We start from the raw sequence: 17,754 nt of genomic DNA on the forward strand, positions 1-17,754 counted from the left end.
ACAGGAAGGATATTCACAACCACCAACCTGCTTCCCTACTGATATCGATTGCGAAACTTTTTGAGGAGACAATGTATTCTAGAATAGTATCTCACCTGAGCAACAATAAAAGCCTGAGTGAATCAAAGTTTGGATTTCAGAAGAGTTGCTCTAGTAAGAATACTATTTACAGGTTCACTCACCGAATTATAGAAGCACTAAATAACAAAATGGAACCTGTCGTAATTTTATCTGGCCTAGGTCTGGCATTTGTCTGTGTGAACCACAATATCCTAGATAAACTGAGGTTTTATGGAATTGATTGTATAGCCAGTCAAAGGATAGTGTTATATAACAAAAAGAATGCAGAAAAATTTACTTGGTAACCCAACGAATGTCATCAGGGACGTTTCCTCTAACTGGATAGGAATGATGTATAGAGTTCCACAAGGCTCAATCTTAGGCTCACCATTGTTCCTCATATATGCAAACGACTTTCCACCTAATATACAACAAGTTGAATAAGTTGCAGTTGCGGATGATAATAGTGTTGTAACCAATACGAGCTTCCAGAAAGCATTAGAAGAAATAGTAAACAACGTTCTTAACAGTGCCATTGACTGGTTTTGTACTAATGGTCTCATTATCAATTTTAGGAACGTATAACATATTCAGTTCTGCACATCTAGATGTACTACACTAAGACAAGTGCAACACATGGTGAAGAAATAATAAATATCATGGAAAGATCAAAATTTGTTGGTGTACATATAGATGAGAATATAAACTGGGAAAACAAATTTTGGAACTCCAAAATCAAGTTAGTTCATCCATATTTGCTTTTAGGATCTTTGATAATATTGGTATGAGACAATTTAGTAAGTTAACATATTTTGGGTACATTCATTCCCTAATATCGTATGGAATAACATTCTGGGGTAACTCATCTTTAAGACAAAAGTCTTCATTGCTTAAAAATGTGCTGTAATAATAGCATGTGGTGCTCACCCACGATCATCGTCTAGACATCTGTTTAAGAAGTGGGGCATTATGACCAATGCTTCATAGTACATTTATTCCCTCGTGAAGGTTGTTGTAAATAATTCACTGCAGTTAAATAGGAACGATGGCGAACTTACATTTCCATAAGGAAAATATGACATTTATTACCCCACATTAACGTTGTCTTAAGCAGAAAAACGGGTGTACAGAGCTGAAACTAAAGTGTTTGATAACCTACTCGCTGATAGAAAATGTCTGACATGTAGCAAGGTAAAATTTGGAAACAAATTGAGAAGTTTAGGCTTGGTAGCTCCTATTCTGTAGAGGAATTTCTGTTATTGTCATGTGTAAAAGATGGTGGCTAGCAATTATTAACTCTCTCTCTCTCTCTCTCTCTCTCTCTCACACACACACACACACACACACACACACACACACACACACACACACACACACACATATATATATATATATATATATATATATATATATATATATATATATATATATCTCCCATGGGGAGATGCTTCATAAGGAATAATAAGATACAGGTAAAAAAGAACAAAAGTTTATTACGCTTAGAGAATATTAGTAACAAAATAGAGCTCTTCTAAAAAAAATTCATTCTCTCAGTCACTAACAGCCTAGAACACATAGTGAATAAACGTGGTGGTGATATGCCACTGATAATCGCTAACGTCAGAGATCGAGGGCTCGGTATAGCTGGCCGACAGGTACATCTTGGGATATCGCTGGAAAGTCGTAGGTCGCACTGCAGTGGCTTCTGACCAAGCTCTGACTAATATGGCCTGCTAAGAGCCGGCGCATCAATTGGCCCAGAGCTCCGGTGGAACGAACTGCTGATGTGTTGACTTGCACCGCCCTGCATAGCTGGGGCGCGGAGGAGTTCGTACCGATCCAATTCCACACATGTGACAAGGCGAAGGGAATAGGTCTCTGGCATGGAGGACTCTGGTGGTGCTTATCCTGCAGTCTGTCGTCCCTGCTGTGATTGCCACAGTCCGGGGAGCAACGCCTTGTACATATGCAAACCCTAGATACTTCAATGTCCGATGTGTTTTGGCGAATGGCAGGTACATGACACTTATTACTATCAGTGGCTTCGTGTGGTAGGCACGTGAAGAGGGCAGCCTTATAGCTAAGAAAGCCTTCAGCCCCGCAGCAAACATGACGGAGGGCAGAGGAGTACACCCACCTGGTAGGCTGGCAACGCGGATTACGTTTTGGCTGCAGACGCACGTTTCCCAGGCTATCAAACTGCTGGAGAGCCCACACTCCACCTCACTCGATCACCATCTCAGTCGAGTCGCTCGCGTTGTTCTCTCACTCGTTCCACCTCAGTTTCCATGTTGTCGTAGCAGCATACTCCCATGTCAGTTGGTTCGCTCCGACTTACAGTGTCTGGGAGTCAAACTTTCAAAGAGCTAGAAATTCCCTCACATCGGCGACGCTGGTGTGTAGAACCCGCATACCTGGGATCGACACTACTGGCTACTTACGTGTTGTCGACACGTTTGTAAACGCTACGACAAGCTCTGAGGTGTCTGTTACAACGCGTGGCATTGCCGGTCTTACGAGTTAACTGACCTGATGAAAACTTTAGTGGAGACCTCAGTTCACTTGTACGTAAATTCCCCAATCATAGTGTAATCGTCAGTATAGATTTCAATCATCCAATAACTAATCGGAAAAAATTACAGTTTTGTCAATTGTGGGCGTGATAAGAAATCAGGTGAAACTTTTCTAAATGCCTTCTCTCAAAACTACCTCGAGCAGATAGACGATGGAAATGTGGGATCTAATGGTAACAAATAGACCTGACCTCTTTGAGTATATTATCGTCGAACCTTGTATCAGTGATCATGACGCGGTTGTGTCGACAATGGGTACAAATACACAAAGGACAATTACAACAAGCAGGAATATATACAAGGTGGTCCACTGATAGTGACCGGGCCAAATATCTCACTAAATAAGCATCAAACGAAAAATCTACAAAGAACGAAACTCGTCTAGCTTGAAGGCGCTGTCATAGGTCAAACGTATATCAACTTCGTTTTTTTTTAAAATAGGAACCCCCACTTTTTATTACATATTCGTGTAGTACGTAAAGAAATATGAATGTTTTAGTTGGACCTTGTTTTTTCGATTTGTGATAGATGGCTTTGTAATAGTCACAAACGTATAAATACACTCCTGGAAATGGAAAAAAGAACACATTGATACCGGTGTGTCAGACCCACCATACTTGCTCCGGACATTGCGAGAGGGCTGTACAAGCAATGATCACACGCACGGCACAGCGGACACACCAGGAACCGCGGTGTTGGCCGTCGAATGGCGCTAGCTGCGCAGCATTTGTGCACCGCCGCCGTCAGTGTCAGCCAGTTTGCCGTGGCATACGGAGCTCCGTCGCAGTCTTTAACACTGGTAGCATGCCGTGACAGCGTGGACGTGAACCGTATGTGCAGTTGACGGACTTTGAGCGAGGGCGTATAGTGGGCATGCGGGAGGCCGGGTGGACGTACCGCCGAATTGCTCAACACGTGGGGCGTGAGGTCTCCACAGTACAACGATGTTGTCGCCAGTGGTCGGCGGAAGGTGCACGTGCCCGTCGACCTGGGACCGGACCGCAGCGACGCACGGATGCACGCCAAGACCGTAGGATCCTACGCAGTGCCGTAGGGGACCGCACCGCCACTTCCTAGCAAATTAGGGACACTGTTGCTCCTGGGGTATCGGCGAGGACCATTCGCAACCGTCTCCATGAAGCTGTGCTACCGCCCCGCACACCGTTAGGCCTTCTTCCGCTCACGCCCCAACATCGTGCAGCCCGCCTCCAGTGGTGTCGCGACAGGCGTGAATGGAGGGACGAACGGAGACGTGTCGTCTTCAGCGATGAGAGTCGCTTCTGCCTTTGTGCCAATAAGGTCGTATGCGTGTTTGGCGCCGTGCAGGTGAGCGCCACAATCAGGACTGCATACGACCGAGGCACACAGGGCCAACACCCGGCATCATGGTGTGGGGAGCGATCTCCTACACTGGCCGTACACCTCTGGTGATCGTCGAGGGGACACTGAATAGTTCACGGTACATCCAAACCGTCATCGAACCCATCGTTCTACCATTCCTAGACCGGCAAGGGAACTTGCTGTTCCAACAGGGCAATGCACGTCCGCATGTATCCTGTGCCACCCAACGTGCTCTAGAAGGTGTAAGTCAACTACCCTTGCCCAGCAAGATCTCCGGATCTGTCCCCCATTGAGCATGTTTGGGACTGGATGAAGCATCGTCTCACGCGGTCTGCACGTCCAGCACGAACGCTGGTCCAACTGAGGCGCCAGGTGGAAATGGCATGGCAAGCCGTTCCACAGGACTACATCCAGCATCTCAACGATCGTCTCCATGGGAGAATAGCAGCCTGCATTGCTGCGAAAGGTGGATATACACTGTACTAGTGCCGACATTGTGCATGCTCTGTTACTTGTGTTTATGTGCCTGTGGTTTTGTCAGTGTGATCATGTGATGTATCTGACCCCAGGAATGTGTCAATAAAGTTTCCCCTTCCTGGGACAATGAATTCACGGTGTCCTTATTTCAATTTCCAGGAGTGTACGTGGTATCACGTAACATGCCGCCAGTGCGGACGGTATTTGCTTCGTGATACATTACCCGTGTTAAAATGGACCGTTTACAAATTGCGCTATGGTCGATATCGTGTTGATGTATGGCTACTGTGATCAAAATGCCAACGGGCGTGTGCTGTGTATGCTCCTCGCTGTCGTGGACGACATCATCCAAGTGTCCGGACAGTTCGCCGGATAGTTACTTTATTTAAGGAAACAGGAAGTGTTCAGCCACATGTGAAACGTCAACCACGACCTGCAACAAATGATGATGCCCAAGTAGGTGTTTTAGCTGCTGTCACGGCTAATCCGCACATCAGTAGCAGAAATGTTGCGCGACAATCGGGAATCTCAAAAACGTCGGTGTTGAGAATGCAACATCGATTGCACCCGTACCATATTTCTATGCACCAGGAATTGCATGGCGACGACTTTGAACGTCGTGTAAATTTCTGCCACTGGGCACAAGATAAATTACGGGACGATGACAGATTTTTTGCACGCGTTCTATCTAGCGACGAAGCGTCATTCAGAAACGGCGGTAACGTAAACCGGCATAATATGCACTACTGGGCAACGGAATATCCACGATGGCTGAGACAAGTGGAACATCAGCGACCTTGGCGGGTTAATGTATGGTGCGGCTTTATGGGAGGAAGGATAATTGGCCCCATTTTATCGATGGCAATCTGAATTGTACAATGTTTGCTGATTTCCTATGTAATGTTCTACTGATGTTACTACAAGATGTTTCACTGCATGACAGAATGGCGATGTACTTCCAACATGATGGATGTCCGTGCCGGACATAGCTCGCGTGCGGTTGAAGCGGTATTGAATAGCATATTTCATGACAGGTGGATTGGTCGTCGAAGCACCATACCATGGCCCGCACGTTCACCGGATCTGACGTCACCGGATTTATTTCTGTGAAGAAAGTTGAAGGATATTTGCTATCGTGATCCACCGACAACGCCTGACAACATGCGTCAGCGCATTGTCAATGCGTGTGCGGACATTACGGAAGACGAACTACTCTCTGTTGAGAGGAATGTCGTTACACGTATTGCCAAATGCATTGAGGTTGACAGACATCATTTTGAGCATTTATTGCATTACTGTTGTATTTACAGGTAATCACGCTGTAACAGCATCCGTTCTCAGAAATGGTAAGTTCACAAAGGTACAAGTATCGCATTGGAACAACCGAAATAAAATGTTCAAACGTACTTATGTTCTGTATTTTAATTTAAAAAACCTACCTGTTACCATCTGTTCGTCTAAAATTGTCAGCCATATGTTTGTGACTATTACAGCGCCAGCTGTCATAAAGTTAAAAAAGCGGTCCAACTAAAACATTCATATTTCTTTATGTACTACACGAATGTGTAATAAACAATGGAGGTTCCTATTTTAAAAAACGCAGTTGATATCCGATTGACCTATGGCAGCGCCAATAGCGGGTCAATCATAGCGCCATCTGGTTTCACCCTTCAAGCTAGACAAGTTTCTTTCTTCGTACTTTTTTCGTTTGACGCTTATTTATTGAGGTATTTGGCCCGGTTACGATCAATGGACCACTCTGTATATGATCAATAAACTTGTTTTAAAAAAATCAGTAGTGTCATATCTCAGAGAGGAACTTGAAACTTTCAGTATAAAGAGGAACTCTGGCTCACATTTAAAATAATAGATGAGCATTGACTAGGTAGATATGTACCAAAGCACAAGCGATGTAAAACAAAGCATAGGGCTACAGATAGAGAGTTGTGGGCTGAAACAGGTTTGGCTATCTAGAGAGCAATGTATGATGCCTTCAGTAACTACCGTAGCAGAAGACCGTCAAATGATATTTCACAAAACCCAAAGACATTGTTGTCTTATTTAAAGGCTGTTAGTGGTACCAAAGTTAATCTCTAGTCCCCAGTGAATGAAACAGCAACTGAAACTGAAGGTAGCAAAGCAAAAACTGAAATGCTTAACTTGGTTTTCAAATGTTTCTTTACAAAGGAAAACTCAGGAGAATTCCCCAAATTCAATCCATTTACAGTACCACTGAAAAGATGTATGTTATAAATGTTTGTGTAAGTGCTGTTGAGAAACAGCTGAAATCTTTAAAGCTGAACAATGCTCCAGCGCCGGACGGAATCCCTGTCAGATTGTATACTGAATTTGGAGCTGAGTTAGTCTCTATTCTAATTTTAATCTGTTGGAGACCCCTCTAACTAAAAGCCACTACCAGTTCTTGGAAAAAAGCATAGGCCACGCCGTTCTACAAGAAGCGTGATCCACAAATCTGACGCCAAATACCCTTGATGTTAATTTATTGTAAAATCTTATAACATTTTCTGAGCTCAAACATAGTGAGATATCTTGAACACAGTGACCTCCTCAGCGCCAAGCAGCATGGATTCCAAAAGTACTGATCATGTGAAACCCAACTCGCACCATTCTCATACTACATACTGAAAGCTTCGGATCAAGGCAAACAGGTAGGTGCAGCATTTCTTAATTTCAAAAAAAAAAAATTGTCTCAGTATCACGCCTACGCTTATTGTCAGAAGTACGATCATATGGGGTATCAAGTGAAATTTTTGACTAGGTTGAGAGGATTTTTTGGTAGGGAGGACACAGCATCTTATCTTGGAATGAGAGTCCTCGTCATACGTAGAAGTAGCTTCAGGTGTTCACCACAGACTGTTTTGGGACCTTTGCTGCTGATGTTGTATATTAATCATCTTGCAGATAATATTAATAGTGATCTCAGACTTTTTGCAGATGATGCAATTGCCTATAGTTGAGGACTATTTGAAAGAAGCTGCATGAATATTGTCTACTACCTCGATAAGATTTAAAAGTTGTGCAAAGATTGAAAATTGGCTTTAAATGTTCAGAAATGTAAAATAGGGCACTTCACAAAATGGAAATACATAGTATTTTATAGTATCAGTGAGTCGACTCCTTTCCTCAGTTTGTCCGCAGCTCGTGGTCGTGCGGTAGCGTTCTCGCTTCCCGCGCCCGGGTTCCCGGGTTCGATTCCCGGCGGGGTCAGGGATTTTCTCTGCCTCGTGATGACTGGGTGTTGTGTGACGTCCTTAGGTTAGTTAGGTTTAAGTAGTTCTAAATTTTAGGGGACTGATGACCATAGATGTTATGTCCCATAGTGCTCAGAACCATTTGAACCTCAGTTTTGAAATTCAGAGAGAAGCTGTTTAGGCAGCATGGGCACATGTAGCCACCAAGTTGAAATATGTAAAAATAGTTTGGTTCCGTTTTATTGTCTATTGGGCACATTGCAGTTGGCAAAGAGTGAAGGTATGGAAGTGCGCGTCATTTTAGTTAACTAATTTCACTGCTGTGTTTGTTGTAGAAGCCTGGTTATACTCTATGCATTGGTTTCCGTGCAAGCACGGGATTGTTTGTAATTTCTGGCTGCCTGGGGCGCGTTTGACCACTCTTGTCCTAGCGACGGAATGGTTGTACCCGAATTTCTAGAAAGACTTTATTCTGCTTCGTATTTTTTTAATGGTACTGGAACTATTTATAAATGATTACAAGTTTTGATTAATGACATTGTACAATTTTACATTGCTATTAATGTGTTTTCTAAACTTTAATCTAAGGTATTGTATAAAAGATGATTCCTGTTTTCTCACAAGGTGGTGTGTAGATGATTGTTGACGGTAGAAATTTTGGGTGAACAGTTTGAATTTCTGGCAGTAACTTGATGTTACGGACAGAGGTCCCGTGAAAGCTGAGTACTTTTACGAGGTCTTATGTGGTTTGATGTACAAGCAATTAAAGAAAATTATCCTTTTTTTTCACAAAAGGGGAAAAGGTAGGCTAATAGTTTTCGTTGCTTATTTTGTTGCCTTTTACATTATTGTTAATATTACTGTTATTTGGTACATTGTTTGCTTTAAATAAATGTATTTATTGAGCTGAAGTTTTACTATGTGGCCGGCCGGGGTGGCCGAGCGGTTCTAGGCGCTTTGTTCGAATCCTGCCTCGGGCATGGATGTGTGATGTCCTTAGGTTGGTTAGGTTTAAGTAGTTCTAAGTTGTATGAGACTAACGACCTCAGCTGTTAAGCCCCATAGTGCTCAGGGCCATTTTACTAATGCATAGCTTAAGTACCAAGATATGAAAGATTTATTGTAATAAAGGCTGTGTTAATAAATCCAATACCGCGAGAGAAGGTTCAGCAGCATCCACCAAGGGAACCCACTTAATGGGTCATAAAGGTTTTAACTAGGCGTCCGTTTCGCGTCGTAGTACTCTAAGGCTACTGCAAACAATTGCATCCTTTCGTCTTTCATGGTTTTCCTGACGGCGAAGACGTCTTGCAACAAGATCATAACCGTGCTCCATTGGTTCGAAGAGCATGACAGTGAAGCTATTTTGATGTCTTGGCCACCAGATTCGCCTGCTCTAAACCCGATGGAACTCCTGTGCGACACTATGAGGCGCCACCTTCGCGCACACACACTACTGGCCCGTAACTGCGTCACCTGCCAGTGACGTATAGCGCCACACAGCTCCGGAAACCTGCCAAAGACATGTCCATGCTTCTGAATGAAGGTCTGCGGGACATCCGCTGTTCACTTATGTGATGAAATGAAGCACCTGTAGCCGTCCTTTCCATGTTATTTATTACACAGGTTAAGGCAAAAGTCGGCGGCCATCCTGAAATCCGCCATCTTGAATTTGGGGTACGTGTTCCAGATGGGTAGAAGAAGGTTAGGAACTCACCCTGCCGAATTAACAACATTGGAAACACTTAATCACGGAGCATGTTAAGATACCTCCCTCCATTCAATGTTCTATCAATAAACACCAGATCCACGAATCTTAGGTCCCAAATCCCACACGAAACTATCACTTTTCACCACCAAAACATTTACAGGGAGCCACTCACAAGTGGTTTGCATCCAGCCAATAATGATGATTCTGTTTGTTTGCTTCTTCCTGCACATAAAAATTAGCTTTGTCACTGGACAACACCCATCATATGAAGTTTGGATTACTGTTACACTGATCCAAAGCCCACTCTGCTAACAACAGCACTTGTCGATCAGGGTCATACTCTGAGAGATGATGTTGCAGCTGCAATTTTTATGGGTGCCATTGCTGTGTGTCAAACACACGCAGGGTTGAATGGTGACAGAACAAACTATTGCTCATAACTGGTGCGTACTGAGATGTGGACTTTTCACAAACGATGCCACAATTGCTGTTGCAGTCTCCTCGTCAGTGGCTGTTCTTCGGCGTCCATTGCGTAGTTTGTCCATCACAGAACCTGTTGCACGGAATTTGTCCTATAACTTGGAAACTGTCGTATGAAAAATGTTATTTCTCTCAGGATGCCGGGGACCGAAGTCAGCAAAAGTTACTCCGCTACTTCGTCCGCCACTCATTAACACAATTTCGATGCATGCCTACTGTGTAAGTGCCACTGTAGATCACCTGCAACGATAAACAGAATTGATCACTTCCTTGCTATTTCAAAGGTCAACAGATCATAGTTCCTACGCAAACAAAGACATCCTAAAACAGATTTCACACGTGTCTTCCTGAGATAGAGGCAGTTCAAAATGATGTATCATGTGAACCCCTTCCCATATGAAACACGTGACCCAAATCCAAGATGGCGGATTTCAAGATGGTCGCCGCTGTCATCATAGCTCCTATAAGTGCTCCCAACAGACACCCCATACCAGACACCAAAATGATTCCTCACACTGTTCGAATTTTATACTCATGCATCCAGACTTTTGCCTCACCCTGTGTAGCAACCAGTTTTGCTGACACAGTGTATCATCTCCAGGTCTTAACTGACGATGAGAGGGTGAACTCCAATCATACCTGTATATACAATCCCATTAGTGGCCAACGTGTATGCACTAGCTTCTGTAGACTGCTGTAACAGCGATGTGTCTCAAACACCAGCCACCAACATTACTGTTTCAGTTGCCTAGGGAAGTCGGTTCATAGACGTTGGCCACTGATGGGATTGTGTATATGATTGTTCACCATCTCAGCGTCAGTTACGGCCTGAAGATGATGCACTGAGTCACCAAAACTAGTTGCTATGTGATAAATGACATCAAAAGGACAGCTGCAGGTGTGTCATTTCATTACATACATTACCCACAAAAGATATGTCGAACCCAGATCACATAGAACAGCCACTGTACTACGCTCCACAGGTGGACCAGCACACTATAAATCAGTAGGTCATCATGTTTTGGCTAATCAGTGTATCGTGTGACCCATATGGCTTTATTCACAAAGATATTTTACATATCGTGTGCTACTTACAAACGCAGCAGATTCAGAACCCCAATATTGTTGTTTGAAGCATGTAGTATTTACCATTCTTTCTGAACTACCCTTCGTACAGCACTGACAACCACGCAATGTGTGACCAGCTGTGCTTCTGACTGCAGGTAGATTATCGACAGCTGCCGGTAGCTGCTGGGCCATGGCGTGGTGGCTGTGGCTGTTGGTGCACGTGGTGGTGTGGAGCTGCGTCGGCGTGGTGGCGGTGCTGTGGAGGCTGTGGGCCACCAGATCGCACATAGACGCTCCGGGGCCACCCACACTGCCCATCATCGGAAACATCCTGCAATTCCGTGAGCTACCACTGACCGTCCGCAAGCTACGAGACCTCCACGACCAATACGGAGACTTGACTAGGTGAGCTGGGAGAGTGGTTAGCCGCAACATAACACACTGAGACAAATCATGTTGGCTGATCTCCGAAATAAACAACGTGTACTTTTGCACAAGTTGAAGCATTAGAGAACTACGGGTGTAACGTCCCCTTAGAAAAAAGTTTATAAATAGTGCTGGTAAACCTCTTACGTTATTTGATTTTCAAACAGCTGATCAAAACTGAACATACTCAGACATTTCTCTATCTACTTATTCTGATTAACACTAAACTGACACACAATATTTTTAGCGCAACGCAGTCTGACTTTTAATAATCCTTACAAAAGAATGGCCCTGACTAACAATAACCTATACCTTTCATCAATCACTTACCTCACAAAAATCTTCGTTACTCGAACTACTGCAATACAGCGAGCGCCAATACTGCCAGCTCAATAAAAGATTCTAACTACTGAAGGCACTAACTACTGATACGCATAGTTAGCAAATGAAAGATTTTGATAGAGAACAAACAATGTATTTACCTTAATAATATTCAAAAGTCATCATATATATATATATATATATATATATATATATATATAGCAGTTCATGACATCCAGTATTACAAATTTACTCCTTCTGATGGACACACGTCCAGATCATCCGCTCTCAAAATTCTGTCATCTCTCTCCCCACATCCACCCGCGCTGGCGGCTCACCTCCAACTGCACAACGCTACGCGCTGTTCACATCCAACTGCCTACCACTACAGTAGCAAATATTCCAACAATGCCAACCAGACTGCACACAGCACAGTCAGTGATTTTCATACAGAGCGCTATGTGGCGTTACCAACATAAAAACCTAAACAGCCAGCTTACACGGGTAAAGGTGATCAACTATTCTTTTCATACTAAATACGAGGGATGTGCGTAAAATAAGGTTGCCATGGACTTGCAGTCGCGAGGAACGCTGCTACACTGGCTGCTGCAACACTGGCGTGTAGCGTGGTTCTCCCTCACCCGTTTTCCGCTACAGTCAGCTGTTTTCGACGATCACTCTTGGCTTGGCAGCCTTTAGAGACGGAGCCCCCACCCGCATCTCACCCCTGATGCGAATTACGCTCTGTGATTAGTTTTCCGTGTGTGAAAAAGACTGTGTCGGTAGACATTCATTCCCAACTGTGTGAGGTATACGGAGAAACACGTATGAGCATATAACATGGGTGCAAATGGTGCAGGGAATTGAAAGACGGACGTACAGACGCCCATGACGGACAGTGTTCTGGACGGCCATCGGTTTCGCAAGAGACGACTGCGAAAGTGGAAGGAGCAATGGTGAAAGATCAATGGCTGACTATTCAGGAGCTTTATGAGATGACCCCTGATGTCACCAGCATCAGCATTGACAAAATTTTTGCACACCATTTAAGGTATGCCAAGGTTTGTGCACTATTCCTCCTGGGAATGCTTACGGAAGACCACAACGGAAACGCGTGGAAATGGACCTCGAATTTCTTCAGGCCTGTACAACTGATGGTGAGGAATTCTTAGACTCTATTGAGAATGAGGAAGAGACCTGGGTCCACTAATAACACCGCAAACGAAACAACAATCCCGCCAGCGGAAAGACCAAGCGTCGAGGTAGCCGCGGAAGTTGAAACAGACACTGTCTGCCGGCAGAAGTTATAGTGAGCGTGGTTTGGGACAGGAAGCGGTTCTTGTTGTGCGATTCTAGCCTGGCGGTACAACAATCGACGGCTTCTGTGAAACGCTGAAGAACCTTCACCGTGTGATCTAAAATAAGAGCAGAATCATACGAAAGGAGTGCTTTCTCATCAGGACAACGCTCGTTCACGTATCACCCGTGTCACAACAAATCTCAGAAACAAAAATTGGATGCGATACTGTCACACACACGCCCTGCAACCCATAAATAGCCAAAAGTGACTTCCATCTCTTCACTGAATTGAGGAAATACCTGAGTGAGACGCACTTCACAACCAGAGAGGAGCTGAAAGATGAAGTTTTAAGCTACCTTCGTGGGACAGTGGGAGAGTTCTACAATGCAGGCATACAGAAGATGGTACACCAGATGCAAAAATGCATTTATCTCAACTATTATTATGTCGACAACTAGGTTAGAGTCTAAGCTTCCCAAACAAATTTCATACAATGCCAATAAATATGCTTTTAATGTGGAAAATAATTGGGACATTGTTTTATGGACAACCCTCTTAAAATTCGAAATTGCCGTCCAGGAAACAGCGAGGTAACCGTCAGGGATCTGTTCTGGATCTACTGCTTTTTTTTTAACAATCTAAGGACAATCATAAACTTTAATCATTTCGAAAAATATATTTCGTGATTCATTTTTAACTTATTGGCCGATGTATGTACACAGTACTTGTACATTTCGAAATCCCCACGTAACAGTAGTCCAGCACGCCATATTGTGACTACGCCCAAGTGCATTTGGACTTGCTCCACATTGCCCCATCCGTCAAATCCGCTCTAGTTAGCCGTACCTGTCACTTCAAAATATGCAAAAGTGGTCGCTCAATTTTGATTAGGTCCTGTAGAGCTACCACATTCTGAGAATGTTAATAGTTATGTTTCAGACAATGTTGCAAATAGTCTCTTATATTTTGTACGTGGTTAAGATTGGATGACTCAGTGAGCCAGTTGAAGAGAGACTGGGTGTCAGGGTGTTCGTGAGGGATGTGTGTCTGGAATCCTGTCAACACTGCTATTCTCATCTTCGACGACAATAGTCTCCCCAACATACGCGCCACGAAGATTTAGAAGGGAAATGCCAACATTTGGACGCATAAATTGTTCAAATGTGAGAGACCAGGTCACGGCAGGAAAAACGCCCCCAAAACATCACAGAACCACCCACTGGTGTCTCCCTTCCTTTCCACCCCAACCAGTTGCCGCGTCTTTACCGCTGTGTCCCACCCTCTCTCCATCTCCACACCCTTCATCTCCTTTCCGAACGCAACTTCCACCGTCTACCCCTTCAGGATGATGAGCTTCACCCTGACATCTACCCTTCCTACCAACTCTAACCCCATCTTCCTGCCTCCTCCTCAGGGCTCCCTCTCCTCCCTCCTCCTGAGCGGCTTCCCCCTCCGACTCCCCCTCCATCTCTTGTGCCTCCTTTCAGTGTCTCTGCACTCCCTCCTGCCCTGTCTGCCCTCTTCCTCTCCCGCCTCACGTGTCTCCTGCTTCTTCGTGTACCCACTGATGCCCCACCTGTCTTCATCCCGCCACTTCCCCTGCTGCCCCATGTTCTCCCATCCTCTCTGCCCTTTGCCTCGGCAGGTCCCAGCTGGCAGTTTTATTCTTCGTCGTGTGTGCTCCAAGTGGGTTTTAAATGTGTTGTTCCTGAGTGATTTTACTGCTGTGGACGACTTTTAACGTGTGCATATCCATTCAGTGTCTTCTCTGAGTTTTGATGAATCGCCAACTGTGTTTTTTAACTTTCTGGTGGCATTTTTTTAACTGTCCTCCATGAACGTCTCCATGTTAGTCTATATTTTTTACCCTCAATTTCTCCCGTAATTTCTGTTTTAAGTTCCCCTTTATCGCCTTATGTATGTAACATTTTATTCTTATTTTAAGTTGTCCTGTCACTCGGCTGAAAAGCGGCGGATTGCGCCGCTGACAGCCGTCCTCTGCCCATATGAGGCAGGGCAATGAAATCACAAAAAGCTCAACCAGTCAGTCTAATCTAGCTTACGTCGGCTTACACCTCGCTTAGCGCTAGACAGCCTACGCCCTTGTTCGTGTACGAGTGGACGTGTTTGTTTCCCCTGTGACTCTGTTGTTCGGTCTTGTATTCGTTCTGCCCTTCGTTGGTCGTGTCCGTCCTCTTTTGTTGTGTTGTTGTTCGCGGGCCTCTCTGCGGGCCCCCTCCACGCTTTCTGTCATTGCTACCCCGCGACCGCCCTGGTCGCAGTTACAACATGTACATTGCTGTCCTAGCATTGATTCGTAAGGTCGGTCATTGGACTATGTTGAACATCTGTTAGCTTTGCCTTTATAGCTTCCAGACGGGCAGTGGGCCAGTTTCCTCATTTATGTAGACATGCAAAAGCAGTTTCATAACCTGAGTTTCGTTCTTATGTAGCACCATAATATGATGAGATTATGTAGCATAATGTCTCACAGAGCCACTTGCCCTATTTTTATCAGCGTATGAAACCTAACGCCTGAGTCGTGTAGTTACATCAAGCAAAAAACGAGGTGGCTGCCATGCGATGTGACATAGATTCCGTGCACTGAATAACGAAGAACGGCAAGGTATTTTTAAATAAAGAGCTGAAGTCAATGTGCGTTCGCGATATGCAAATAAACTTCGTGAATCCCAAAAAGTAAATAAATAGAAGTATGTATTACCTGAGCACACAAGTAAGCAAATTTACAAACCAGAATAGACCTTTAAACTTACAAATACTGCAAATATTGGATACCTACTCTCGATAAACAAACGAAACATCACATTCGAATTTCATAATTCTTCTGGTGCATGAGAGGTACCAATCTTGAATACAGAACAAGTCGAAGAGAACAGATAACCAATCCGTGCCCGCAGGCCAGTATATATGGGGTGGATGGGTGGGGGTAAATCTGCCCCTGGCGGCAGTTTCAGGGAGGGGGGAATTAATTTTATTTTTTCGTTTTGAGTCATCAGTGTTCTGACTGGTTTGGTGCGATCAGCCACGAATTCTTCTCCTGTGGCAACCTTTTCGTCTCAGAGCAGTACTTGCAACCTCTTCCCTATTATTTGCTGGAGGTATTCCAATCTCTGTCTTCCTCCACAGTTTTTGCCCTCTACAGCTTCCTCTAGTATTATGCAAATGATTTCCTGATGTCTTAACAGGTGTCCTATCACCCTGTCAGTGTTTTCCACGTATTCCTTTCCTCTCCGATTCTGCACACGAACCTCCTCATTCCTTACCTCCTCAGTCAACCTAATCTTCAACATTAGTCTGTAGTTCATTATCAACGGCAACGTCAGAATTGCCTCTCTGGTGCTTTCACCTTTTCCAAGGTCAAAGTGATTATCACCTAAGTGGTGATCAATCTAAGGCTGAAATGTCGTTTTAACTGACGTTGTGAACACGTTGCAGTCTTCACGTTTCAAATGGCTCTGAGCACTATGGGACTTAACATCTGTGGTCATCAGTCCCCTAGAACTTAGAACTACTTAAACCTAACTAACCTAAGGACATCACACACATCCATGCCCGAGGCAGGATTCGAACCTGCGACCGTAGCGGTCACGCGGTTCCAGACTCAAGCGCCTAGAACCGCACGGCCACACCGGCCGGCAGTCTTCACATATTCAATAGTTATCGGGAATGTTCCTCACCAACTCTGCCATTTTTAGCAATTTGCCTGAGTGACGCGCCGTATAGCATTGTTTACCATCCCTTGCTGTAACAGCCACATGGGTGTGTTTCATGCTGCTAGATGTGCACAATTCACCATCACAACGGCCTTACAACTTGAACAACTTGAAATATTACAAAATACCATGTGATATAAAATGAAATCCTTAACTACAATAATAAAAAGTATAGGGTGATACAGAAAAACGGAAACATTTCCACTCTCCAATAAAACTAGAAGTGAAGAAGGAAAGAAATTCATAGTAATTGAAACCATACAACTTTGCCATTTACAAAACACTGGTGGCATTTATCATTTTTTTTAAAATTACGTCCTTTAGATGGAGTCCCCCTGTACGAATATATTCGTGAAATCTTCTGTTGAGATTCCTCATTGACTGCTGCAACATCTCAGCTGTGATGCTGTGAACTGCATCCCGAATTCTAGGTCCTAAGCCATCCCCGGTTGTTGGTCGAGTCGTGTAGACTTTGCTCTTGAGTGGTGGCCTCACAAGAAAAAATCACAAACGGACAAATGTGGCGACTTAGGGGGCCAGGGAATGTAACCGAATCGTGAGATCACACAGTTGTCAAACAATTCTCGCACTCATGCCATTGATTGCCGTGCAGTGTGTGATGTCGCTCCGTCTTATTGAAACCAGGATTCTCGAACGTTTGGAAAGTTGTTCAATGCAGTTGTAATAGGAAGGTTCGTAACACCTCCACGTAACGATGGGCATTGAAAGTTATTGTGTTTCCTCGTTCATTTGCGAAAAAAAACACGGCCCGATAATCCCATGTCACTTTACTAGCGTGTAGAGGGCGCTCATGAACACGATTAGGATTTGTGTTTCCCAGTAACGGTAGTTCTGTTTATTCACATAACCTCTAAGATGCAAATGTGCCTCATCTGACGTCCACAACTTGTCTAGAATGTCATCGTCATTGTTTATTTTTGTTATCATTTGTTGACAGACTAGTAACCGTAACCAGTGCTCTTTGTCCTTCAATTGTTGCACCATCTGTACTCTGTACAGATCAAAATTTAAATCAAGATGAAGAATTCTG

At 44.2% G+C, this 17,754-nt stretch overlaps 1 protein-coding gene across 1 annotated transcript in view; it reads left to right on the forward strand.

Annotated features, from left to right (window-relative positions):
- Nucleotides 1–17,754, forward strand: part of LOC126292129 (cytochrome P450 4C1-like) — a 132,359-nt gene that overhangs the window by 32,012 nt on the left and 82,593 nt on the right. The window contains exon 2 of the mRNA XM_049985962.1: nucleotides 11,078–11,327. Coding sequence (XP_049841919.1) covers nucleotides 11,113–11,327 — 215 coding nt within the window. The 5' untranslated portion in view covers nucleotides 11,078–11,112. The remainder of the gene's footprint in view (nucleotides 1–11,077; nucleotides 11,328–17,754) is intronic.

The sequence above is a fragment of the Schistocerca gregaria genome, chromosome 9 (genome assembly GCF_023897955.1).
Source record: "Schistocerca gregaria isolate iqSchGreg1 chromosome 9, iqSchGreg1.2, whole genome shotgun sequence".
Taxonomy (NCBI): Eukaryota; Metazoa; Arthropoda; class Insecta; order Orthoptera; family Acrididae; genus Schistocerca; species Schistocerca gregaria.